General features: G+C 32.7%; 1 protein-coding gene across 1 annotated transcript in view; it reads left to right on the top strand.

Moving 5' to 3' along the window:
- The window catches only part of LOC106462582 (titin-like), a 454,586-nt gene that overhangs the window by 145,670 nt on the left and 281,176 nt on the right, over nucleotides 1-27,740 (top strand). Inside the window, 11 exon segments of the mRNA XM_022390129.1 lie at nucleotides 5,972-6,094; nucleotides 12,980-13,171; nucleotides 15,785-15,893; nucleotides 16,700-16,959; nucleotides 18,025-18,144; nucleotides 23,160-23,351; nucleotides 23,835-24,032; nucleotides 24,595-24,708; nucleotides 25,532-25,654; nucleotides 26,460-26,651; nucleotides 27,514-27,672. Of these exon segments, the coding sequence (XP_022245837.1) occupies nucleotides 5,972-6,094; nucleotides 12,980-13,171; nucleotides 15,785-15,893; nucleotides 16,700-16,959; nucleotides 18,025-18,144; nucleotides 23,160-23,351; nucleotides 23,835-24,032; nucleotides 24,595-24,708; nucleotides 25,532-25,654; nucleotides 26,460-26,651; nucleotides 27,514-27,672 (1,782 nt within the window).

Consider the following 27,740-nt stretch of genomic DNA (forward strand, 5'->3'; position numbering starts at 1 on the left):
AATGCAAAGTGGAAGCAATGACACGCTGAAAATGGCACAGGTAATACTGACATTATTGATAACCGCTGTTAATAATGTAAAGAGAAAAAAAAGGTTAAAGTAAAAATCACAAACATTATTTTTTTCTGTGCTTTTTTCCTTTTGTTTAAAAAAATGGTTCCATTTCAATGTGTTTTAGAAGCAGCTTGTTTAAATGAGAGGTCTAGAGCATCTCAGGAACTTATCAGCACTCTAATTTTAAGCACACGAGGTGGCTGTGCTATTCATTAATGGCGACTGTTTTTCAAACTTAAGTGAAATATTGTGCTTTTTAAAGATGTAAACCCATTTCTACCACATAATTATTTACCAGCATAGTCTAACTGGCCAATCATTTGGATTTGAGGTCACATGGATCGTCAGATTTTTGATTTAGATAACAATGAACTGCGATTTCCATTATTTCATAACATTGGTTTTTGCTTTGTTATAACTGTTACACATTTAGATCATCAATTAATTGTTTCGGATATTTATTGTTGAACGAAGTTCATAAATTATAAGCTTTTAGATGGCATCACTTGTTTCACCAACTTTAGTCATCGTAATGACATCCAGCAATGAAAGAATGAAAGTATATAAAATACGAATAGTATTTCCTTAAAAGGATTGCTTACGTTATATTAAAACGATTTTAAATATATAAATCAAAAAGTCACGTGACAACCACAACTCTTATAATGCTGCGTTGTAGCGGAATGTATAAGAATGTATGTTTTACATTGTTTGGCGTTTTGTAGTTAGTTTGATGGCATCGAAAATTGATCGCTTTTGCGAATGGTATGTAACAGCCATTTTCGGCGAAAAATATTCATACACTCAGATCATTAAAATGTATTAAGATGGGAGATTTAGAATTTCCATTAGAAAAACAAAAGAATATGGATCGACTTGGGTACCAGAACCATCCAGAAAGAGACTTGCAACAAGTCGTACACCAGCCGTGGTAAGCAAAGTGCAGCATCTTGAAACAGGTAATAATCCACGAACACAAAGGTCTGTGGCAAAAGCCGTCCATGTCCCCTAAGAAACAGCACACAACATAATCAGGAAGGATCTTCATCTGGAAAAGCAACAAGACACGTACACATAAGCTGTTCCCACGAAATATTGTCCAACAGTCGCAACCTCAAAGAGCTACATAATAAAACGGGTTTCATGGGTTCATTCTATTCCATACTAAGACTTCTGTGTGATTGGACTGTTGGACTAAGTGCTAGAAAACCATCATCTTTGTGCACTAGATAACATATTTAAAGTAGGCAGGGAGCAGTGGTGTGCTTTTAACATGATAACCTTACGATGGAACCTATACCGCAGGACTATTGTCAATATGCACGGCCGTCGGATAGAGCATGACTGATGTCGCAATGTGGGCTGTAACGATATGGTGATACTTAAAAATCATTTTGATGTAGTATACTAAACCTTTGTACGTATGCGTAAAATAGCTTTCTATGAATAACAGTGTGATACGCACTCTATAAAGTGACCCCTACTACTCTAGTGGTCCCACAGTGGCACAACAGTATGTCTGTGGACTTACAACGCTAGAAACCGGGTTTCGATACTCGTGGTGGGCAGAGCACAGATAGCTCTTTGTGTAGCTTTGTGCTTAATTAAAAACGAACAAACAAATCTAGGCTCTGCTCATCTGACTTAGCTTCATGGACGCTAGATATTGCTACAGATAAGTCCACTCACGAATTTACTAGTTAATTATTTTCTGCATTTTGGATATCTTTAAGGCCATACAAAAATCCAAAACTTGACATGTAATCATAGAACGACTCAAACCTATTTCCCAATTACATTATATCACACTCCACTACAACCTTAAAAAATCAATTATGGACGGTTGTTGTTCAGCAATGATTGATTCATCCTCAGATTCATAACTAGCAAGGAACTTTTCTCGGCTGATAATTCTGACAGCACTTTAAGGCTTGTTTGTCATGGCACATACTAGACAATTTCCCTATAACGGAAAAGGTTATTCCATATCCCATTATCTAAATTACTAGCATTTGCTCGCTGTCTAGAATTATTTGTACATGCAAATCATACCAAGTTACTAAACAAATTATAAATCTGTATGATGCTAGCTCATCTGCTAAAGATTGAGTTTTAGACAGGCTACACTATCCGATGTAGTTTCCACCAGTTTTATTAATTCTGGCAATATACTTTCTATTTGGATGCCTTACTGCTTGTAAAGTCTTAAATTTTACACTTTCATCTAGTGTTGGAGAGAGATGTAAGAGTGGTATTTGAAAAGGACTTCAAAATAGTCCATCTGCTAGTTGATGCTCAAAAATATTATACATTCTTTGAAGAAAGCTAATAAAAATTTTGCACCAGCAGCAATGATTTAACGTATCAAATAGTACAGGGTTCAAAGATACAAAAAATGCCTTTTTATATAATTTTCAGGCCCGGCATGGCCCGTTGGTTAGGGCGCTTGACTCGCAGTCTGAGGGCCCTACGTTCGATTCCCCGTCCCACCAAACATGCTCGCCCTTTCAGCCGTGGGACCGTTATAATATGACGATCAATCCCACTATTCGTTGGTAAAAGAATAGCCCAAGGGTTGGCGGTGGGTGGTGATGACTAACTGCCCTCCCTCTAGTCTAAATTAGGGCCGGCTAGCGCAGATAGCCCTCGTGTAGCTTTGCGCGAAATTCAAAAACAAAGAAACAAACAAATATAATTTTCACACAGTTTTGTTGGTCTCTGGTATTTTTATTCTTATCATACCTTGATTCTGGCAAACTTTGAATGATATTCATGTTCTGTAAGCTTTTCAAGAATGACCTCTGATAGAGCAGTCTTTTGTCTCCTTAACATTAATAAAGGAATTTAAATTTCCCCAGCATTTACCCCCATTACTTGGATATTCACCATTCTTAAAACCACAGACCGCTTCTCTTGATTACTTATGTCAGGATTAAAGTCCATCCTTATAGAATAGTTTTTTTACATGTTTAATTGTTAGAACAATTGCACTAATAGCTTCTTATGGGATCATCCGTATTAGTTCATTCCGGACTTCAGGGCTCAAATAATAAAGACGTTCTTCTTTGTTTATTATTCTATGAATCATCAAACCTTGTCATCAATTCCACTCGAGCAGAAAAAAAATGCACTCCCAGAGTGATTTAACTTATCAACAATTCTTCGAAACGTTTTGTTTCTTTCTACTAAATGCATAACTACTGACATTATTCTATTAAATATGCTTGTTACACGTTTCATTCAATTTTGATTAAAGTTTGAACTGTACCACCTACGAAAAAATTTGTTTCCAACCTTCATCAGTTAACTGTACTTTCTTGTCGTTAAAAATGCACCAACCAAAGACATGTTACATCTTGTATAAATTTATTTTTCCAAAAATAGCTGTCCTCTGATAGTCCAGACTGTTTTTTGTTAAGTGAAAAAGTAACGTATTTAACTTTGTATAGGTCCATGATTTATTAATGTAACTCTTGTCTAGTGGTTTGAATTTTGTGGCTACGAAAAAATATCCTTTGAAGTTCAGATTCAGGTTTTTTGCTATTATCTTTATTAATTGTATTTGTAAAATGTGTAAAATCCTCTTCTGCTACTTTAATGTTCTTTTCTCTGTACTTAGTGTTACTTTTTTTTTTTGGTTAGCATAAAATACCCGCATTCTACTGCAGTGAATATATGCCATGTTTGGTCCTACTTGTTGTAAATGGGGCTATGAAAGTTTCAAACATAGTATCCACAAGATCCCTAAAGAGCCGTGAACACAAAATCTGTTGCTAGATTCAAACTCAGCGACCCTGAAAACCTATTCCTAGACCCCATCAAGCCTTGGTGTCCTTTTAGATACATTTTAGCTCCCTTTACACCCCCTGTGTATGGGGGCTACAGCTACCCCAAATGGGAGTTTGTACTTAAAAATCTTCTACAGAATGTCACTCTGTGGCACCTGAGCACGTTTGCCAAGTTCGGTCCCACTAGTTTGTGAATGGGAGTGTGAGCACAATTTCAAACATAGTGCCCCTGGAATTCCAAGAGAAACCAGAAACATAAAATCTGATGATAGATTCGGGTTTATTAACCTTTAAAATGCCTGGGTGACCTTCTGGACACAGTTTAGACTCCCTTCGTAGGGGGCTATGCCATATAAGGACACCACAACGGGCTATCGTATGTCCTCCTGCCAACTCCAAAACTGTGGGAGGAGTATGTGGACAAACAAGAAATAAATTCGCACACAACTAGAATTAATGCAGAATTGTGCCAATGTGCTAAGAATGGAAAATTTATTAAGTGCGTCTTTTTTCTTTTTGCAATTTTGGATTGGCCTTTTATTTCACCTCACCAGACATATATTTTTAGTCATTCGCCCAATTTGTAAATACATATTAACTTAAATAATTGTTAATTAATTTAATATGTGTTTTATTCCTTCTCACAAAGTTATTTTCTCGGATTGAGTTCTTTACTTTGTTAATTCTCATTTATCACTTTCTTTTCTGTGCACGCTTTATCTCTTGCAATAATATATCATTACTTATAACAGTTTTCTCACCATTGAACGCTTGTACGTGTTCTTTTGCTATTGCTCTCAAACTCGCTACCACTTGTCTCATTTGTGACGTAATTGACTCACGCCTGCAATAATATGATCTCCAATAGTTTCTCTGTTTGTTTGTTTTGTGTTTAAGCGCAAAGCTACACAACCTGCGCTGTGTCCATCACAGGTATCGAAGCCCGATTTTTAACGTGTAAGCCCTCAAGCTTACTGTTGAACCACTGGGTGTGCCTACAGTAGTTGTAGCAAGCTTTTAATATATACTGTATAGTTGTATTTGGTGCTTATGCAAAACATGTTAAATAAAACAATTATGACGTATCTTATATATGAGACAGACGTTTTAAAGTTAACAAATTCGTTATTAAAATGTTCTTTGGCAGCAGAGTAAAATTAGATTGATGATTACTTTTTGTTGTATTGAATGAATACAATAAATTAAATATGATACTAATGTAGATATTTCATATTAAAATAAACCGCATGTTTTAACTGAAACAAAATTACTTAAAACTTTGGATATGCATATGTGGTTAAACCCAACGTTCCAATTATCTCGAGACAGCATGGAATATCTGCGGTTGCAGGGTTATTGAAAATGGCCCTGAACATCAAGAGAAAGTTATTTAATTACTTTTTGCTTTGAAGTTTACAGATTTTAGCTTATATTATCCATCTAGTTTATATTAACTCGTAATCTTTTACACTAGTCCTAATTGTATGCCCTTGGTATCACTGTTTACACGACAAGATTAAGTGGTAACGAGGCCTAGTTTTTTTATCATTTAAAAATTTGAAAGGAAGTTTCGAGGAATTTATTGATTCATTATCCATAAAGTTACATATTTTTGACTTTTTGAAGATAATACAGTTATGAAACGTACAATTTTTATGTGTCTAAAATTATCAGTTTAAATATATGAAGTTTTAATCAAGCAATGGTTGTAAATAAATTTATTCGAAACACAGGAAACTGACTCTTTTTTGGGAATAATAAATTTTGTCTATCTTAATCAAAAATTAATGTTCTGTACTTAATATCGGTATTGTACGCACAGTTAAAGGGCTGTGACAGTTGAACGAAATGCATTGAAATATGGATTTAAGAAGGAAATCGATGAATTCCTGAAAAAATATAGAATTGGTTTGATTTTTAAATTTCTTAATGGTGGGTTTGCAAAACAGCTGTAATGGACTATATCATATATGTCCCTTGTGTCTCTTACGGCGTGTAAATCAAGGTAAAATTATTCTCGTTCTTTAACTTATTATTTTTAATAAATAATTACTTGTTATTTCAGGAAAACATTAAGAACATAACTTGAAACCTGATTGTATTGACATGAAAACTATATTAATTTTCAGAGCAAGGAATGGATGCAGCTAAAGATTCAAGAAATTTACCCATCTATGACAGAGGTGGGTTCTACTCTGGAGGAAGCCATCGAGCTTCAACAGCAACATGAGCAAGTCCTAGAAAAGTTACAGGTAAGAAGAAAGGAACAAAACTTGTACAGTTTTAAAGGCATTCATACTGTATTAAACTATTAATATATGATAATATAGTTTGGGATATTATAGAACACAGTTATTAGGAGCAAAAGTATAAGGAATGTAAAAACTATTTAAAATATGCACCATTTTAAACCAGTGATATATATATATACATATATATATACACACACACAACTTTAGAGATGATAAATTGGAAATGATGGTTTTTGTATTCACCACCAACATGAAAATTTATGATTTAGTTGATATTCTCTGCAGTTGTTAGCAAAAATGTGGTTTTAAACTCAAACAGAAGCTCAGATGTTATGAAGTTGCTAGAAGGTAAATTGATCAACTTATTGAAGTAACTAAACAACTTTCCAGAAAAACTTCTCACATCAAACTCACCACTTCTTTAGAATTAATGAAACCACTATCATATAAAAAATGGTTTAAAAACACTTGGGGTACACACCAGTTCACCTAGAAAAAGAAAGTTCCAAACTCAAAAGGGTAGTAATCTTGTCTAAGAAGAAATTCTCATATAATATTCAAGTTTCCCTTTTAAACATTATTAATCCAAAATTCAGAGATTTCCAGTATCCAACCTGGCCAAACTCTTAACCATTTTGAATCTCTTATCATATTTTGTGTTTGTTGTTTTTCAGTGGGAATTAGTCTAAATGCTCAGTGTATCTTCATTAGTTCAGATAACTTAAAACAAGCAGTGCTATTTCAAGATCTAGTTTTACATGCACTGGACATTGTTGACATTATCCAGTCATCTAATATATATTTCAGTATGGTATTCACCACATTATATTAATTAGATTGTGTAATACATTGCTTACTGCATTATTTGTCTTGTAATAAATTCTAAACTGGTTTTAAGTAATTTTTAAATCAAACACTTATCTGACAGCCTTGTCTTGCAGAGACTTGGTATTGTGATGTGTTAGATGGGCTGCTGCTTAGACTTGCATTTCTAGCCCGTATGGTATGTAATGGCAGTTGGGTAATTAGTTTCAGTGAGTGTCAGTGCGTGTCCATTTCACAGTCCTTATCATTTTATTATGTAGTGTTCTTTTGTGTGAAATATATTAATAATTTATTAATGTATTTTTATTGAGGAAATTTGATTGTCATATCTTCATTTCTTGAGTTAGCTATGGTTTGTGTAGAAAACTAATATTATTAGTTAGCCTAGCTGGTTCCTGCCATTTACAGTATCTTAAAAACCATGGTGGACAGTCACTTGTCATCATAGTCACAGATGGTTTCTACATCAAAGACAGTGAGAGAACTGGTTGAGCATTTCATCATCTTATGGAGCAACAACATTCTGCATAGGGTTGGTGGAGCATTTAAGTCTTCCACAAGCAATACAATAATGGAGCTGGAAGCCATAAAGTACACTTCTCTCTGGATTACTGAAAGAAGTAATCCACATATAGACAGTAAAACCAATATAATATTTCCAAATGGATGGTATGAAACAAACTAATTCCATGGTGAGACCATTACCTGGATGTATGTGCCAGGCCATGAAGGGAGTAAAACTAAACAAGGAAGCTGACAACTCTTCTGCAGAATATTGACCTCCTCTACATTAGTAATAGGAAGGTAACAACCATGCAAGCTCCAAATTGTCATTCATAAAGGATGAGCCTGCTGGAAAGAAAAGTAATGAATGGTGTAGCTAGGAAAAGCAAAAGACAGAGAATCAATAGCCAGAAGGCCATTCATAACATAATTAAAGGAACTTTTTTCTACCTCCTGTGAGGTAGCTGGTCTCCACATGAGGGGTCAGCACCTGTTGGTGCAACCCCTGGGATTGTCACCTAGTATTCAACTCAAACTCCAGTATGTTAATGCCCTTCCAGAAAATGATATAGCTGGATATAGCATCTGTATATGATCTAATAAAGGCTTGTTTTAAGGTACTAATCATCTGTATTAATTCTTTTTAAACTCAAAATTTCTTCAGCTAGACTTTACCCTTTATCAGCCACTCACTTGGCCCAGGCTTGATTGAAACTTCTATTTTTGATTACAGATAAATTTTAGATAATTCATAAACACCCAGATACCAGCTAAACAGCATGTAAATCTGTTCTCAAATGTGCCAACTGTAATTACCAGAATGTTAAGAAGTCTTTCTAAATCAAGGTTTGAATCCAGTACCATTAGCACTTATCAGTTCTCTGAGGCTAGTGCTCTAATAATTGAGGTACCAGAACTGAAGGTTAAAGCAATAATCCCTTTCCTTATCATTACACATCTTACACTAATACCCCCCCCCCCAAAAAAAAAACAAAACAAAAAAAACGAATTGCAGAGAAAGTCTCCTCAGTGACAGCTTTATTCAGCACCTTTGCATTTATACCAAACTTGGATATTTTTGGAATCACACTAGAATCAGTATTTGTAATATAATTAATAAGCAACATATTTCCTTAAACATGTCACTGTAGAACTTACATGTTACATACTTTCATTCAGGATATATGTGACAACCTCAAGATAATTTTTATCTATATTTGTACATTATCACCTTTGTCATAGTATTCCAGTTTACTAGTCAACCTTTATAAATATGAAACTGGGGCCTTAATGAGAATCATGTGAAGTATCACGTGAATACCATCCATTAGATTAGCTTCATCCAACAACACCATAACCTCAAAAGAAAAAAATATTGACAAACTAGTGAGTGTGAAAAGCATTCTCAAACGGTGTTAGCTGTACCTTTTTAAACTTTTAGTACATGCATTTTTTGAATTCTTGGTCAGTTATATTATGATATGGCATTCTAACCATTGTTAAAAAATCCAAGTTTCTAGAAATACTTAACAGTACCTTTTCAAATTATTCTTGTCCCATTATGGCTGACCTATTCATTTCATCAAACACCCAAGTCGCAAGTTCAGTATTGTCTTGGCAGGATATAAGTATTGTCTTATGTCTTGCTTTCATTTTTAACTTTAAATCCAAGTATTAAAAAATAATTCTTATCTTAATTTACATTTTTACTTAAACAGTTTCATAATCATTCTCAATCTTTGGTTTTCTAATTGTTTGTTTATAAACTTCTACCTAATATTGAGCTAATTTTGTCCATCAGGCAAAACAATTTGAAAAATAAAGTTGTTAATTACCATAGGATTTTGTTGTCTAAAAGTTTTTTTGTCAGTGGTGGGATAAATATCTGTGAATTTTGAATTAACACATTTTATACTAAATGCAAACCTCTTGACTGATATTTCAAACCATTCCGTAAATTTAGTCCTGGAGAAGCTGTCCCAAGGCCTTATATGGATGTCTATTGTTGTTGGAAATTTCCATATATGTAGAGCTTTTAAACTTGAGCATTTTATGGCTTCAGTGAAGTCATTTAGGAATGATACAGTACAAGAGCACTTTGTTGGCACATGTAACAATAAAATAAAGGTAATGAAACAAAAAAATACTGTTTATGTTCTATCCATGTATGTGTATGTCTTCAATCACTATGTTGTGATTCTTTTTAGCTGCATTAAATTTTCAGTTGATTATTTAATCAGCAGTTTTTTTTCATAATCTTTCTCTTCCAATGCTGTCTGTGACTGTTTAAAACCAACTTTACAAAACACAACTTTTTCATTGTTAATTTGTACATCTACAGTCTCAATAAGAATATTTAAGTAATGGCCACATGTATTCAGAAGCTCTTCTTTAACCAGATTTTAAACTGGATTATAAAATATCCTCTGTAATCTTTGTATGTCATGTGTTTCAATGTGATGTGAAGAATATAGACATTTTATAATTGAAACCTTCTGTAGCAATAACACTTTAATTTCATGACTGGTCTTAATGACTGGAACACGTCTATGTGCTAGTTCATAGTCTCATTGTAATTCTAGCTGTATCTGCATGTGCTAAGAAGAAACAGTGGTTATGTATGTAAATAAACATGATTGAGTATTAATCCCTTGCTTATTTGAATACCCTTTGGAATTTCTCTTGTAGTGTAGCCTTGTGTTTTAATAGTTTTAAAAATTAGTGGGTTAGTGGTATTATTCAGATAATTTTATTTTAAAAATTGACAAATATCTCAGTTTACAACATAACAATTAGTGTTTTTGTCCTTTTTTTTATATCACTTTCATTAATAATATTATCTAGAATGTTTGTTGTATCTATTTTTTATTTTGTATTCGTGAGATTGTCTTTCACTATTAGCTTAGTATATGCATTTAGAGCTGACCTAAATCTACTAAGCTGGCTATAACTCATGAAATATTATAGAGATTAAAGCCAAAAGTATTGCTTGCAAGGAGGATACCCAACTGATGAAACAATACACTGTAATCTCTGTAAGTAAGAATATAAGAACAGAATATTTAATTTGCTACATCCATTATTGGCTTGATTTTTAGTTAAGAGTCATGTTATCTCATTCATTGAGCTAATTGTGTCCATCAGGAAGAACAGTTTGAAAAGAAAACAACTTTTAATTGCATTAGTATTTTGTTGATTATACAATTATTGGCCTGTAATTATTACAAGTGGAAGATATGTTTAAATAATTTTTAAATATATTTTCAGTTTCCAAATGAGTTTTAGTAATATTGAAAACATTTTTTATTTAGTGAACACATTTTTACTGATAACAGTTTCCTTATATGTAGAGCTTTTAAACTTGAGCATTTTATGGCTTAAATAGCCATTTAGGAATGATACAACACACACAGTATAAGAACACTTCATAGGCATATGTAACAATTAAGTAAGGCTAATTAAACAGAAATAAAATACTGTTTATGTTCTATTCCTGTGTGCGTGTGTGTATATATATATAATTAGTATGTTGTGATGCTTTTTAGTTGCAGTAAAACTTCAGTTGATGATTTAGTCAGCAGTTTTAGGGCTCATTCCAGATCCATGCAACTGATGTATATATTTATCTAATTATATAAAATTATTAGTAACAGTTGTATAAAAGTATAATAGTAGAAAAATACCTATGCTGAATAAAGTTTCACTAGTTAGTAATAAATACTGCTCCAAATGTTTTGAATTTATGATTCATTTTTATTGTTCCTCAGCTATAACAGTTGAATCATCAGACATAGCTGTTGTCTGAAAGTTATTTTTGTCAGTGGTGTGATAAATGTTTAACATATTAGCTCACTGGTCTGTGGACTTTGAGTTAACACACACATTGTTAGCCTACATGCGAACCTCCTGACTGAGATTGTTATAGTGCCTACTACTTCAAACCCTTCCATAATATTGCTTCCAAATTTAGCCCTGGAGAAGCTTGTCCCAGGACCTTATAGGGATGTCTGTGGTGTTTTTACATTCACTTACACTTGAGATATTGTTACACATTGACTTGAAGATAAAGTTGTGATGTTCTAAAATATTTTTATAATATGAACATATACCCAAGTAAATGATAAAATAAACAAATTTTATGTATTGCTCTTGTTAGGCATGGTCTTTTTCTTGCTACCTGTTTTTTATTTTATCTTATTTCTTAGCTTGCTTTCAGCAAATCATCATACAAGACAAGCTTAGGACTTATATCTGTATGCTAATATACAGGTTTATTAGTGTGTTTCATAGCACTGATTAAAATATTTCTAGTTTGTGTCTATGTGTTACTAAATGGGAATATTGCTTTGCAGTAATCTTTCTTCATTTGTAATTGTTGTTATGGGACTTTTTCTTTAGTCTGAAATGGAAAGTGTTGTAAAAATTTGGATTTTTACAAGGTTAGTGTGATGTTTTTTATGTGTGATAAAGTTTTTGCATTATATACTTTTAAGAGTTATGTGTTTTACCAAGCAGTATAGCTGATATTTCATTCCTTACATCATTACACTGAACTGTCAGTCTGTAAATTGTAACTTTAATACAAGTACATTGTAGAAAATGATTAAATGGACCACGTAAATACACCTTTAATAGGATTGTTTTTTACTCATTATTGATTAAACATTCACTGTTCAGCTTATATTAACAAATGTTGTCAAGGTTATTCCTTTCAAAAACAAAGGGCCCATACTTTTTCTTCATGAGCAAAATTGTCTTATATTCCTGTTCATAATGATCAACATACAGGTTTGACATTATGATGAAGTATTGTCAGTCAGAGTTTTGGCAAAAACAAATGAGTGGTGCTAGTAACAGGTGATTGAATACTAAGAAATTACTATGAATCCTCAATACTTGATGCATGTCAGAAATAAAATAAATGTTTGTTAGTTTTTATTTTTTAATCACTTGCAAAATATTTCTGATATATCTATCTGTATGTAGATTGTTCATTAATTTTCTTAGTCATTTGATTGTTGATTTAAGTAGCAGTTTATTTCCAAGATATGATAGTATAAGTTTTATAAGTGAGAATGAAATGGAGGACTGGCACTTAACAGAAACAATGTGACCTGTGGAAAAAGCACAACACACCATTTTTCTGTTCTACTTTATGGGAAGCTAACTATTAACCTTGATCCTGCTCTTTTATTGCTGGCTTGAATAGTTTGATAGACAGTTACTTGGCAAAAGCATTGTTAACTGTTTAAAGGGGCTATTTTTATCTTTGAGCAGTTACTATTTCTTTATACAAAAGTAAAGTGATTGACATTTATTGTATTAACTTTGATAACATCATTGTTTTCAATAATTCTGTAAAATAAAACTTGGAAGAATAAATTTTTGTTTGAAAATGTGTAATTACAAATAAAAGTACATGTGTATTTGTTAATTCTTTATCTGTGTCTACAAATAAAAATATATGTGTATTTATTAATTTTCTACCTTTATGTACAAATACATGTGTATTTGTTAATTCTTTACTAAAATAAATTAAGGTAATCTATTTTTTAGACAAAACAAAGCCCAGTTGAAGAATTGCTCAATCAGGCAGATGAACTGATCTCAAACCAGAAGCCTAAAGCTGAGGTTTATGCAGCAATGGCTGACAACTTAGGCCTGGCCTGGAAAGACTTAAATGCTCAACTGGAACAAAGACGTCAAATCTTAGAACAAGCTGTTAATTTTCATTCAAGAGCAAGTGAAGTAAGAACAATTATTCATCAGAACTAGAAATTCATTTTTTATTTTTTACATTAAATTTTTCCAGAAATTCTTCAAATATTTACTGATAACTATAACCAAACAAAATTAAGTGTTGAACTTTAATAAAATGATAGGTAAATTAGATGCTTCATATTGGGGATAACTAAAGTAAAATTTATTTTAAATTTTATATTCAGATCCATAGATAAACAAAAGTTGTTTTTACTCAGTGATCATAAATATAAGGCATGTTATAAACAAAAATTATTTATAGCAAATGTATAAGATATCACTGCTAAAAATTATGATAAATGTGAGAAACAAAAATTGTAAAATAAAAATATTAAGCTGCAAAATACTACCATTTTCTAATAATAGAAGTGTTAAACAACTAATCACCATGAGTTATCTTTCAAAAACAATCAATACTGGTAATGAGAAAGTTACTCTGATTGGCTTGAATCCAGGACACTAAACTCACATTTTTTCTCTGAGGCTGATGTTCTACCAAGACTCAAGCTCCATCCTGATCATTACATTATTTCCCACTCAAACAAAGCTCATTCTTAGATTACGAATACACAACACAATTAATACAACATCGCCAGGATGTCAATACATTCCATCTGTCCTCCAGTCAAAATGCAAAGTCTCACACTTTAATGGAAAACTTTAGATAATTCTAGTTTTTAGAGAATATTTTATGTTCATGGAGTAGTTCGACTATTGGCATATTAAAGATTCAAAAGTTCAGGCCAAGTGCAGAAACTGAAGTTACTTTTTTAACTGTTTAGTGTAGCATATCAGTTTTGTGTCTATCTATATATACATCTAAAAACAATATAACTGTTTATACATATAGAGCTGGGTAATTAGTGGAATTTGTTAATGAGTTAATTCTCAGGCTCATTATCAATTATGTTCAACTAGTCAGTTAATTCATGAGATTTGGATAGTTGGAATCATTGAAAATACTAATAATTGGAAACACTAATTTTGATTAGTTAATTATTTTCACGAGTTGTGATGCTAAGAAATTTAGCCAAATAACCTTAATTTAATCTTCTATATATATATAAAGCACAAAAATCTGTGCGTCTGTCTGTTTGCCCACTATCCAGCTACTTCTTTGTCACTGTGTCAATCTCAACCGAACTTTGTGGGATGATAGTTTGGAACAAGGGACATGTTAATGTGGGGTTCACAACCCCCTCTACCTCCCATTATTGCTGTTATTGAGCATTTATTATCTTTAACATAAGTTAAAATCAACTACATTCATAGTTGGTATCATGTCTTTACAACAACAAAAGAACTTTATTAAATTTTGTATAACACAACATACATACAGTGTGAGGGGCAGACACACATATACCTTGTATATGTCAGAGAGTGTGCTAACACACTCTATGGTGAAATGCAATGAAAAAAATGGCCACCACTATGGCAATAATACATCAACTCAGCTGAAGCTTCAACTCCAACAGCCACCATAACGCTTATAGGAAGAGCCGTTTCTTGAGTTAAAACCACTTCCTCCTTTGTCCAGTGACATTTCAACTTCAACCTGTAAGACACATCTGCAGCCAATGAACATCAATTAATTAATCACTTGAAATACTGTGGAAGGACATTAAGAGCTGGGTTTTGAAAGCAGAAAGCACATCTACCGCCACTACTTTGGCTGCTACCTCTTCCTACAAAATGTATACCATGTTTTCAGTATATACATATTGAGTTCTTAAAGCGTATGCAGAACTTTTGCTGTGGTAATAATGAATACTGTAATAATATGTTATTTTACAAATAAACTGTGTGAAGGTTAGGATTTTTGTATTATTTATCATAGCATCCACCCCCATATTTTTTTAAGTTCATAACCTAAACAAAGGTTGGGATACCTCAGCATGTGTAAAAAAATAATGAGAAATCATAATGAAAATATTTTACTTGCTTGGATATTTGGAATAATGGAAAAAAAATAATCTTAAATGTAGATGTTGGTTAGTTGTTCATTTTTGTAACATTAATGAATTTAATCATAATTTGATGAATTGGTTATTTTACATGACACAAAGTAGTGTAATTGATGTTCATAGGTAGATGATTAATCAAGTTAATTGTTCGACTCTACGTACATATTTATATATATATAGTTAATAAAATAATTCATTGTCTGCTATTCGTACAAACTTGTGAAATACAATATAATATGTGAAACTAGTTATAGCATGCATGTACACACGTGATTTCACTTGACATTTGCTTAGGTCAAATGCTTAAAGATAAGTGAGCATTCTTAATACTAGCAAATGATTCTCAAACTCAGTTTGATTTTTAATAATTTTTAAATCAGTCACAATAGCATTTTGAATGATTCTTTTGGTGAATGCAATATTTGTAATAAGAGAAGTTGGAACGTTTTAAGATTTTTCCTCTGATATATCTTGTTTAACCATTGGCTACTGACATTTATTTTTAACATAAAAAAAAACTGAAAACTTCTACTTGGATTCATGTATACACTTAATAGTTTTTTACTACATTATTCAAGAATCTTACTGATGAACATCAATGTAATCATCCAAAATGTTTTTGTTTACTTTTTAACAGTTTGTGGAGAGAATGGATGTAACTCAGAAAGAAGCTTTCGATACATATTTACCATCTGATGCTGAAACTTGTCGAATGCTTTTACAGCAACATCATGATGCCAAAAAAGGTAAGTTTTGTGTTTGGTTAAACTAAATATTTTATTAGGATTTCAAGTTTCTATGAAATTTAGAGGATGTGGTAATATAACCATACACAATGTTAACTTTGAAGTAAATTGTTAAATTATACTTTGTACATGTAATAATAGTAAAAGTGATAACTAGGAAAAACATTTAGAGTAGTAGAATTAAGCAACAATTTTTACAGAAGTTTAAGAAAGGATTGATGAATATTTGGAGGTTTAGGGCTGGATTTAGTGATGTTTGAGAGTCAGGATATTCTTTATGGGCCAAAAGACCTCTTGGTGTCCCAAAATTTATATATTTATGAGATAGTGGGAATGTCGTTTTTGCTAGGAATTTGTTTTAACTGCCCAAGAAGTATCAATGCTTTTTTTGTATCAGTTTATGGTATATGAACAGTGTCATTGACTTTAAGTATCTGATAGAGACTTGATGGGTAAACTCTATTTCTTTTATGTAAATGCTATACACAGCTGTTTCTTACATAAACAAAAGTTAAGAGACTAACTTGTGAAGATTAGTAAAGGCATAAAATATATGTACCATAGGCACTTCTAAAATTGTAAAAAATAGTAAGTAGTTATAATGTTAGAAGAAAAATGTTTCCAGTTTTTAAGCCTACTTGAACTCTTCTCAGAAGAGTATTTTACACTTGTTATTTTTGCAATGTCTTGTTGAAAATAATTACTGTAATACAGTATAAATTGGAATTCATTATTTTTTGAGTGTAAAGATTATTAAAGAGATTTTCTTTCAGGTTTATTAAAAATATAACAATACTATATTTTAGGTATGTTGGAAGCCTCCATGCATACACTGAATGAAGGCCAGTCTCTTCTAGAATGCCTAAGAGAAGTAGGCATTCACAGTATGGGGGATTCCAGACCTGAACACATGAGACATGCTGCTCAACAAGCGTGTATTGGAATAGAACGTTATATGGAATCTTTGCACGACAAAAGACGAAGTCTCGAGGCTCAATGGCTAAAAAGAAAAACACAACTTGAACAATGTCTACAGTTGTGTCTGTTGTACAGTGACATGGATCAGGTTGGTTTCTTAAATTTCTTTGGTTATAAAAGTTTTGAAGGAATTTGAAAGAAAAATTGTTGGTAAAAGACTAATAAGAAAAGGAACAAGAGAACAGTTTATTCTTTATGGAACAATATATATTTCTTCTTTTTTTTTTCCTTTTTTTTTTTGAGGTTTTAAGCAGTTTTAATTTTTGTTCAGGTTAAGATTATAAGGACTAATCAGTCTAATCTGTGATCCATGTCAAGATTTTGACTCTTCTACTTATTAGAATTAGATCACAGCAAAAGTATTGGAGATGAACTGGTATCGTATCTTAGAATCCCACAGAAATAAAATATAATTATTTTAATTCCTTTAAATTTTCAATTACCATACTAACCAAAACTTGTTTGTCATAGGAATTTAGCAAATGTTTTGATAATTTTGTTAATTTATTAGTAGTACTGCCTGCATATTTGTAAAACAAATATAAGATGAAAACCTTATCATGAAGTTGAAAAATTTATTAAGCACTAATAAAATTCACTAGTGATATCAAGAAAATTCAACTTTGGCTTAACTTTATTACTGTTTTAATGATTAGCTAATTGCTGCTTCAAGCTTGAAATTTTCACAATAAATATGTACTTGTTTTGTTTTTACTACTTTAATGTGCATCAAACAAAACACAAGTGACTTCTATTACTGTTGAGAAATCACCAATAATTTGTCAAAGAAAAAAATACTTGATATAATAGTACTTCCTGTTCCTGTGTGGAAACCAGTATGTTGATCACCTCATATGGTTATTTTATAATTCCATTAGCATATGTTTATTTGTAAACTCTAGTTTTATGATGTCAGCTCATTGTAATGAAGAATTGATTACTTATGATTCAATATTCATCATCCAGTATACCACAGCATTTTTTCCCCTAACAAAGTGTTTGGTCAGTTGATAAGGTAGTTTTTGCAGTATGCAAAAAATATAAATTTGTAAAATGAATTTTTCTCCTTATATGAATTGTCATTAAAAGCAGTTGACTGGTATGCATATTGTTACAAAATCATAACCATGATGATTTTTTTCTTTTTACTTAGGTGGAGAACTGGGTCAAAACAAAAGGTAAAGAATACCTTAAACAGAATAATCTCGGGGACTCTGCAGCTGGAGCAGAAATATTACTTCATGAGCATCAAAAGGCTGTTATTGAAGCAAAAGTGAGTGTTTAAAGGAAATAAAGAACCACACCTTTTACTGAAATTTTTCACAAATTTCAGAGCAAGTCTCAAGAATGATATAACACTCCAAGTACACTTAATAGAAACTTTTACCTTTATATGTAACTTTTATCTGCAATATACTTATCTAATAATCACTTATAGATATACATGACCATTTAAGTTTAGTACAAGTGCTATGATTTAGATAGTATAAGAATAGCTCGAGTGTTAAGTTTATTTATTTTTACAAGTGATAGTTTATTTCACGTAAATGTTTGAATCATACATTATGTAGTTCAAATGTTGTGAATTGGTGCTTGTTGTATTATTGTATCATGTTACTAGTACCTTCTAAGTTTTTCTCATTGTTTTAATTCAGTATTATTGCATCATAATATCTCATTGGGTGTGCAATGTTCTAGGCCTTGGTCAGGCCATAAATATGTGTCCAAAATGTAGTTTGAGTTGCAAAGAAGGTCAAATATAATTATTTGATTTTTAATTAGCTGATTTTTCCAAGCCCGTTCCCTTGGCTGTGGTTTCGCTAGAAATGACAAATTAGCTATTTGTCTAGGATAGCTAGAGAAATAGTTACATCTGGACTGTGTGATTGTGAGTTTAGCCATAAAGAGCATATAATGGTGATTTCTAAATTGCATTGTATTGTAATAAGAGAGTTTAGAAGAAATAATTTGTCTTGTCAGTTGTATTCTAAAGTAATTAAACCAGCCTGTCTGGATTCTGATAAAAAGAGAGTTATTTAAAGCTCTGGATACAACTGTGGTAACCAACAGTTATAGTGGTGATTTTAAAGTGAAATTATTACAGACTATATTATAACTGCATAGCAGAAAGAATAATTTGTCTTGTCAAATTGTGTTCCAAAGTAACTGAACCAGCCTGTGTAGAATGTGATGAAAAAGAGACAGTTATTTAAAGCTCTGGATACAATTGTGATAACCCACAGTGTAATGAATAATTGTAAATATGTTGACTGTGTGCTGTTTTTTATTGTTTAAATTTATCGCTAACAAGTCACAGACACCTACTGTAAAGAATCCAATACATAAAAACCTGACATTGGCAAGCCAGGCAGAATTATACAGTGGTAATGGCGGTAGAAGAAGATGTGAACAACAGAGGAAATAGGCCTATATATACTCAGCTATAATGGTGGCAAAAACATTGTAGAGGTCACAATCACACTATATAATTATGTTGACTGACTTTGATAAGTGGATAGAGAGGGGCAAGTGACTTAGGCTCAAAGATGGCAATCTAAAAGAGTTTGTTAAACAACAACAAGACCTAGAAAAAAGGAGAGGCAGAGAAGAAAGGAAGAAAGAGAAAAACTGAAAGAAGCAAAAAAAAAGAGAGAGAGAGGAGAGACTGGAAGTAGAGAGAATAAGAGCACAAATTGAGATCGCCAAATGTACCCAACAGAAAGAGGAAGGATCCAAGAATGACAATGGGATCAGGGCCAGCCGACCCAAGCTGCCCAAACTTGATAAACACAAAGATGACATGGATGCTTTCTTGGAGAGGTATGAAAGATTTGTTCAAGTCAGAACTGGGACAAAGGCAACTTGGAAGTCTGTTTCAGCCCCCTTCTCACAAGAAAAGGCCTACAAGTGTATGTAGGCATGATGTCAAAAGATGCCATGGACTGTAAAAAGTTAAATGTGGCCCTTGCTGAAACATTATGAGGTTACCGAGGAAGGATTTCACTAGAAGTTCAGAGAAGTCAAACCTGACACTGGAGAAACTGTATTTCTATTGGTGTCATGTTTATGGTAATACTTCAAAAGATGGACTGACATGGCCAAGTGTGAAGATGGTTTTGAGGATTGGCAAACCTACTAATACGTAAACAGTTCATGATCACGTGCTCCATTGACATGTCACTGTTCCTAATGGAGAGAGCATCAAAAGACATGGATGAGATGATCTAGCTGATGGAAGAGTATATGGAAATCCATGGAGGAATTACTAATGGCAAGTCCAAGAATAACCAGTCAAAACCAGGGGTAGCTGACCAAAAGAAGCATGCCACCAAACATGACAAGAATTCAACAGACAAATGGGAAAAGAGATACTATGCTTGTTATGAAATGGGACTGACTCATTGTGAGTGAGTGCAAGTCCATCACCAACAAGCAACTGCAGAAATCTCAAATAAAGCAGCTGGAGCTACCTACAAACATGGTGCTAGCAAGAAACAAGAAATGATAGACTCTCACCATGGGGGCTGATGCCAGAAGAAACAGAATGGAGATAACTCTTCCGATTCATCACAAGAAGGAAGTGCTATCATTATGATTAAATAGTGCATGAATGATGGTCAGCTCAAGTTAGCAAACAGTTCAGCAGTGCCAGTAGTGATTGGAGCATGTGACAAACATCAAGAGATGATAACAAATGACCAGTAAGTGAAGGCTATATCAAGGACAAGAAAATGAAAGTCCTATGAGACACTGGGTGCAACAGTGAGAACCAGTCTAGTGTCTGATGATGGGTAAGGTACATCTGTGTGTGCTGATTGATGGGTACTGAAGTTTCTCTATTTCGTATGGATCCTGCACCCAGTGACCCCCCAAAAAACACAGAAAAACAATATAAAAAAATTGTTGATAGGAAAGCAACCACATTTGGAAGACTCTGAACAGCAGACACTACCCCAATCTGTACCTGTACCTTCATCCTGCATTCTTTGTCTGACAAACCTTTAGGGTAGATTTTTTCACTTTTTCATTCAGAAGGGATTAGAGGGGCTTGCTGGCTCTCCAAAGTCAGTTAAAAAGCCATGTTTTGGGGAAATCTTGGTGGCAAAATGTACATCAGAACACAGCGAACTCCTCCTGAAATCCAAGGCCATTGGGGATATACCTATTGAGGTTATTCCCCATGCTACTTTGAATTCCTCACAAGGTTTTATCATTGTGAAGGATTTAAGAAACATTCCCAACTCGGAGATACTCACTGATTTCTCCAGCCAAGGAGTTTCTGCTGTCAATGTATGTCAACTCGTAAAGAAGGAATTCTGGTGCTTACTAATGTTCTTGTATTAACATTTACATTGTCACATCTGCCTGCCACTGTCAAAACAGGTTCTCTGAACTGTAAGGTATGGCCTTATATTCCTAATCCACTCAGGTATTTCCAGGTCAGTGGTTCAGACATTCTAAGGCATCTTGTCATGGTTCTTTGATGTGAGTGCATTGTGGTGGCAATGACCTTGACACCTACAAGTGTCAACTGGACTCTCACTGTGTCAATTGTGGTGGTTCCCACCCCTCTTACTTTCAATCTTGCCCTAAGTGGGTGGAGGAGAAAGAAGTACAACATATCTTATCCAGAGACTCGGAAGTTGTTGTCTCCCATTCCATCTCAGACATATGCTGCTGCATGCACTCCTTTCTACTACTACAGTGGGAGTGCAGACAGATCTTTCTGTGCTTCCAACAGAGTCTTTTTCTGCATGGTTATGGACTGGAGATGATCTATCAAATTGCAGTTCACCCCTCTGGCTGGGACCCCTCATCCTAATACTGCCCAGGTGTCAGTTTCTGGGTGTTCTGTGTTGGATTAGAGCTGGATCAGACAACATATGGCAGACTGAATGAAGAATTCCCAGTGCCACCTGGTTTAGGATTTGAGTGAAACACCACATTGCATTTCTCCTTTCTAATGTTGCTCAGATGTCGGTTCCTGGGTGACTTGGTTTGGATTGTGTACTGGGTTTGCACATATATGCCTTGCTTGGGTGGTTGGAACAGAATTTGTTTTTCCCTTCTACTTCATAAGCTTGAGGTAAAAATGGTTGGGACCATCCTCCTGCTGTGGACTGGAAGACAAATACCTGAGACTAGAGTTGACCTACCAGTTATGGTCTTATGTATCCTAGCCATTCTACACCATTTGGTGTGTCTACTTGCGTGCATATTTGCTTTTTTCCACCCAATTTAGTGACACATATTTTCACTGTGGGCAAAGAGTATACTTGGTTCAGATGTGAGGTGGTCTCCTACCAGTGTGTTCCTCTACAGAGAGATGTCACACTCCATGGGCTCTCTTCAGATGCTTTCTAAAGGGTGCTTATCTAAGTAAATTTTGCACTGGTCCCTCCACCAGGTCAGTGTGGGATTCTAGCTATTATGTAAGAAGAGGTACGGTATCTGATCAAAAGTTATAATTTTCCTAAACTGAAAATGTATTTCCGATAGATACTTACCTCTTCTAACACTTGCCTTCCCAATTCTGATGCTTCTTTTTTGCCTAATCTTGAAGTGAAGATTGAGTTATATAGTATAGAGGGAGCCAACTGCACCAGGAGGGTGTGTTGTACTTCTATTGGTGGAGGGTTGCATGCTACAGTGCAACTGTACCATATTAAACACCTGGGGTAGATGGGAGTATCAGGGCTAGTGGCAAGCAAAAATTTTGATTTTCCTACAAAATGTATATGACATTGTAAGAAGTATAACTATTTAAGATAACCAGACTTGAGGTTTGTATGGTGTTAAGTGGGTTCATAGGAATATAAGTCAGTTGTAAAATTTTCTAAACAAAGCAAAAATTTGCACAAAATGAAATTTTATGTGCTTTTGTATGATTAAAATACATTCCCAAGCTCTAGTATGTTTACAAATAGATGATATTTGTAAACAGTATACTGTAGGTAATTAATGAAAATTAGTAGATTTTTACATATGAATTTTAATAAAAAGTATTAATTATTTTTACATCTGTTAAAATATTTCCATGTAGCATTGAATGAACAGGACATTTAGATTTAACTTTGAAAAATGTTTTGCCTCTTTAATATACTAGAAACTTAAAGGCTTTGATATTGAGCTCTAGGTACAGATGTGTTGATAAAATTATTAGATAAAAATACCTGAAAGAGCTGAATGTGTGTGTGTGTGTATATATATATATATATATACATATGTATAAAAATGTGTAGACTTAGCAATGTATTTAATGTTACTTGTCAATTGTTTTTGTTTCAGGAAGCACAAGATCGTGCTGTTCGGTTATTAAAAACTGCAGAACAGCTTGCTAATTCAGGACATTACGCAAGTGAAGAAATAAAAGGTAGAGGCTACACCTTGCTTTCTGACACTTCTGACATTTTAGCAGCCCTAGACCAGAGGAAAGAACATCTATCCATGTCACTGTCCTTCTTTAACATGGCGCAAACGGTATGCTGAAGTAAACCCGTTGTGTATATGCCACAAATAACCCTTAAAATATTTTTCAAGCACCATATGTTTTCTAAGGATTAATTAAACATGTTTCTAAAAACTTGTGTAAATATTGGAATGATGTAAACAACTGATTGGACAATCTTGTTATATTTAGGGGCTCATAAATGGCTGTAACAATTTATAAACTTGTTATGAATTTTAGTGTCATTGTTGAAAAGTAATGCTGTGATTTTAATGAAACTTTAAGGTAGCTAAAAACTGGAAAAAAAGTAGTGTGTTTCTGTAAGTAACTGAAAAAGGTGAAATCTTCTGTAGCTTATGAAAAGAAAAAGCATAAGATAAGCATGCATATCTTGTAACATTAAGCCATCAGTTCCTTTATTCTTTATGTGCTCAGTATGATCAGAGCTATTGTTTACTTAATTGTCATTTTTAGTATTAATAGATAATTTGCTATTGTATTATCTGTGGTCGTAGGCTCTAAATAAACTGGACCAAATCGAAGTTCAATTAACGACTATCGATCTTCCGAGGAGCAGTGCTGCACTAGTGCAGCAGCACGCTCAATTAGCACATGCTATTGAGGATATTACCAGTCCTGCTCTCCACGAGGGTCACGTCCTACTTCAGAGGGTCGGCAGGAGTGACTCTGGTGCCACTGGAGTAGCCAGAAAGGTAAAATATTTGTAATTTTTTATATTTCCAAACAATTGATTTATAGGTTTTTCTGCTCAAAAGTTGTTCTTTGTTCAAAAGAATAGCACTCAGTTAAACATTTCATTGCTTTAATTTGTAGATGATAATTTTCCTTATAGCTACATGTATTGGGCAGATATATTTTAACATCAGTTTCACTGCCATTCATAATACCTGTGTTACAGACATTGAATATTTTATTTCTTGCACATAGTTCACACTATTTTTCATTTTGCCACAACACTTATATTTTGACAAATATTGGGAGTTTTCAGACATTTAGGAACCAAAAGAAAACAAATTTCCAGTAACACTCATAGCTGATCACAACTGTAAATTCCACATACACTGAATGAAATTGGAAATGTTTTTATTTTAAATTCTAGACATCTGTATTATTTCAGTTTGAATTAGTAGATATGAACAATCTAGGTCTGTTTTAAGTCAGTAGTATTTGAAATATTTGAAAAATAAACATGTATGTGACATTGTGTTCACAGAAAAAATCAGTTTGAGCTCTTTTATTAATTTGTGCATATAGATTGCTGAACTGGAGGACCGGAGACATCACCTCAGTAGCCTGTGCACAGCACATCGAGCTGAAAACCTGGAGAGGAGTGCTGCCTTTACAAACTTTTGTGAAAAGTATGATATTGTAAGTCAATGAATTTCACAGATTTTTTTGCTGTGCTTGATTTATTTCATAACTTATTTAACAGCTAATAAAACCACATTAGTTAGGTTGGAAACTAAAAGATTTGTTTTGAATAAAAATAAGTTTTAATGATCTTGCTGTCCCAAATATATAAAATGTTTTATATAAAAGGAGAAATATTTATCAGATAGTTTCTGTTATGGTTTGTTTTGTAAGCTATTTTTACTTAAAACAGATGAAGTAAATTGTTACTTGATATTGTAAAAAACAATAACAGAAAGCTAAAACCTAAGCTATTTTGTGTGATATGTATGCCAAGTTTCATTACTGAATTCATTCATAATTTTCTCACACCATTCAGCAGAATAAGGCTGAAAAAATATTTTTGGTAATGTAAAGTAAGATAGGTGAAAGACACCATTCCTTGTGTGAGATGTAAGTAGTTAAAACCAATGAGTGGGTGGCTAGAAAGAAAAACTTAGCTTATTAGAAATCAAGTTATCAGAATATTACCAGTAAGACTTTCATAACATGACTGTATGCAAGCTTATATTGTATCTCATTCTGTATACATTTCTTTTAAAATATTGTTTGGTTTAAATTCTGAGAAGAAAAAATTGGATTTCAGGGCTATTTCAGTGATTGAAGGAATGTTGCTATTTAGTAGAGAAATATCCTTTATTAGGATTGCAGCAGTGCTTTTCTTTTTCTTTATGTACTTTGAAACTAAATCAAATATATCAGCTATTAAATCAACAGGTTTTTGATGAATGTAACCTTGTGTGAAAGTTATACCCTCTGTTTTTGTTTATTTGTTTTAAAGTTGTTTAACTGGATCCTGAGTGCAGGTCTAGCTTTTCTCCAAGGTCACCAGGATATGGGCAGTGTTCTCTCCATGGCTAAACACTTTTTACAAGAGCATGAACGACTCCAGAATGAAGCTCAGGTAACCTTTAATATTTGACTTTATCTGTCTTTTAGATCCTTTTTATGTTGATTTTATTTTATAACTTTTTTTTATTAAGTTTTAAAAAGTTGTACCATAGGTATTTTTGTATTGTTTTTTTTATTGTCTGTATAATTTAAGTAAGAACTTGAAAAAATATTTAATTTAATATTCTATATAAATCATGTTGTACTGGTCACTGAAAAAACAGAAAAATATAAAATCATATTGTGTTGCTATGTAAATAGTTTGCTTAAAAATCCAAATTCTTTTTTTGTGATTTATAAACATAATAGTACATTTTCTGGTTACTCTTTTGCTTAACTTTGGAAAGAGATTACAGAAATAGAAATTCTTTTGCAAGTTTTATACCACAGTGTTTTAATTACATTAAGCTCTATTTTAACTGAAGGAAAGATGAAAGAGATTCAGACTGCTTTTAATAAAATTTATACAGTATGAAAGATTACTTACTTACTAAGGGTGATACATGTGACTCAATGGAAAAGTAAGAAATTTTTTCTTTAATCATGCTTACTTTTCAGTTTACACTATTCCTTCTTTTGTTATGATACTTTATATTAATTTTTGAATGAATATGTATGGATTAGTAGTTGACTAAAGCATTTGGTCAAGAGTTAGTAGAGATGATTTGTTTGTATGAGGTTGAATACTTAGTACTTATTGTGTACTTTAAGAATGTTTCAGTTTGGCTTTTGTATGTAATGAATTTTTACTCAACTTTGTTGAATATCATGAAAACTTATTTAGTAGTAATCATTTACAAATAGTTTGTTTGTTTTAGATGAAAGGAATTGAAGTTCAAGCTCTGTTAAGTACAATACCCCCACTCTTGAGTGTTGGGGGTGAAGAAGCTGAAGAAGTTCAGCAAAAAGTTCGAAACCTGAGATATCATTGGGATGAAATGAAATCACTCCTAGAAAAAAGGATAAAACTATCTCATCATTATGTCTCATTTCACAAACTTGCTGTTCAGGTATTCTAGAAAATTATAACATTATACAATTCAACATAATTGTATTTAAGAATTAGCCTTTAGGTTTACAGGATATGTACCATATGTAATTGATAGTTATATGTTAATTATAGGTAGAATCTAAATGATGATGGTATAAAATTTAGGTAAAAGCTGTTCATAATCTTCATGCTGTAAAAGTTGTTTGTGTGGTTCATGTATTAGATGTTAATTATTTTTTAAAGATTACATTTTATATTGTAATATTGTTCATTTGCAGTTGTGTTACATGGGTAATATATTATCTTGTGAATTATTTTTGTTCAAAAATGAATAAAAGAATAGCTCACACTTGGTAAAAGTACTTAATAGAAATAGACATTTACACTTTTAAGGAAATTAGGTGTTTGTTTAAACATTTCTGATTCAAATGTTTTGTTGCCTCAAGTTTCAATCTTTGTCTTAGTTGCAAATATTTTGTATATATTTGGTTAATCCATAGTTTTATGTTGTAATAGGGGGCTGTATATTCTATCCAATAAGGCTGTAAAACATATAGAATATTTTCCTGAGCATTAAGTATAACAAACTTAAACAGTGATCTGGAAGTACTATTTACTGTTTATATAAGAACCATGTGGCTACTCTCAAGTTCTATATAAATAGTAATGTTCTCAGATTTGAGGTAATATAAACAACTAAGTAACAGTACATAAGTCTTTCATTTTACAGGTTATTTCATATATTTTCACAGTTATAAGTACTATAAAGTGATGAAACTAAATATTTGTAAACACGAACCCTTATAACTGTTGCACATGTCTTTCAGCACATTAATAAAAAAATAATCGTTACTTTTTTATTTATTTTGTATATTCTTTAGTTAGCTAACGATATGGATGTTGTTGAAGAAATGATTAGGGAAAAAGAACCTCAAACTGAAAGCATGATGAAACAACTGGAAGAGAAGTGGATGACCTGTCAACAGATATTCTTACAGTTAACTAATACAGGGAGAAATTTTATAGAGGATGCTACACAGGTATACAAGTACATTATAATGATTTATTTATGTATGAAATAATATTCTGTCACCAATAAAATATGTTT

The sequence above is a fragment of the Limulus polyphemus genome, unplaced genomic scaffold, assembly GCF_000517525.1.
Source record: "Limulus polyphemus unplaced genomic scaffold, Limulus_polyphemus-2.1.2 Scaffold46, whole genome shotgun sequence".
Taxonomy (NCBI): Eukaryota; Metazoa; Arthropoda; class Merostomata; order Xiphosura; family Limulidae; genus Limulus; species Limulus polyphemus.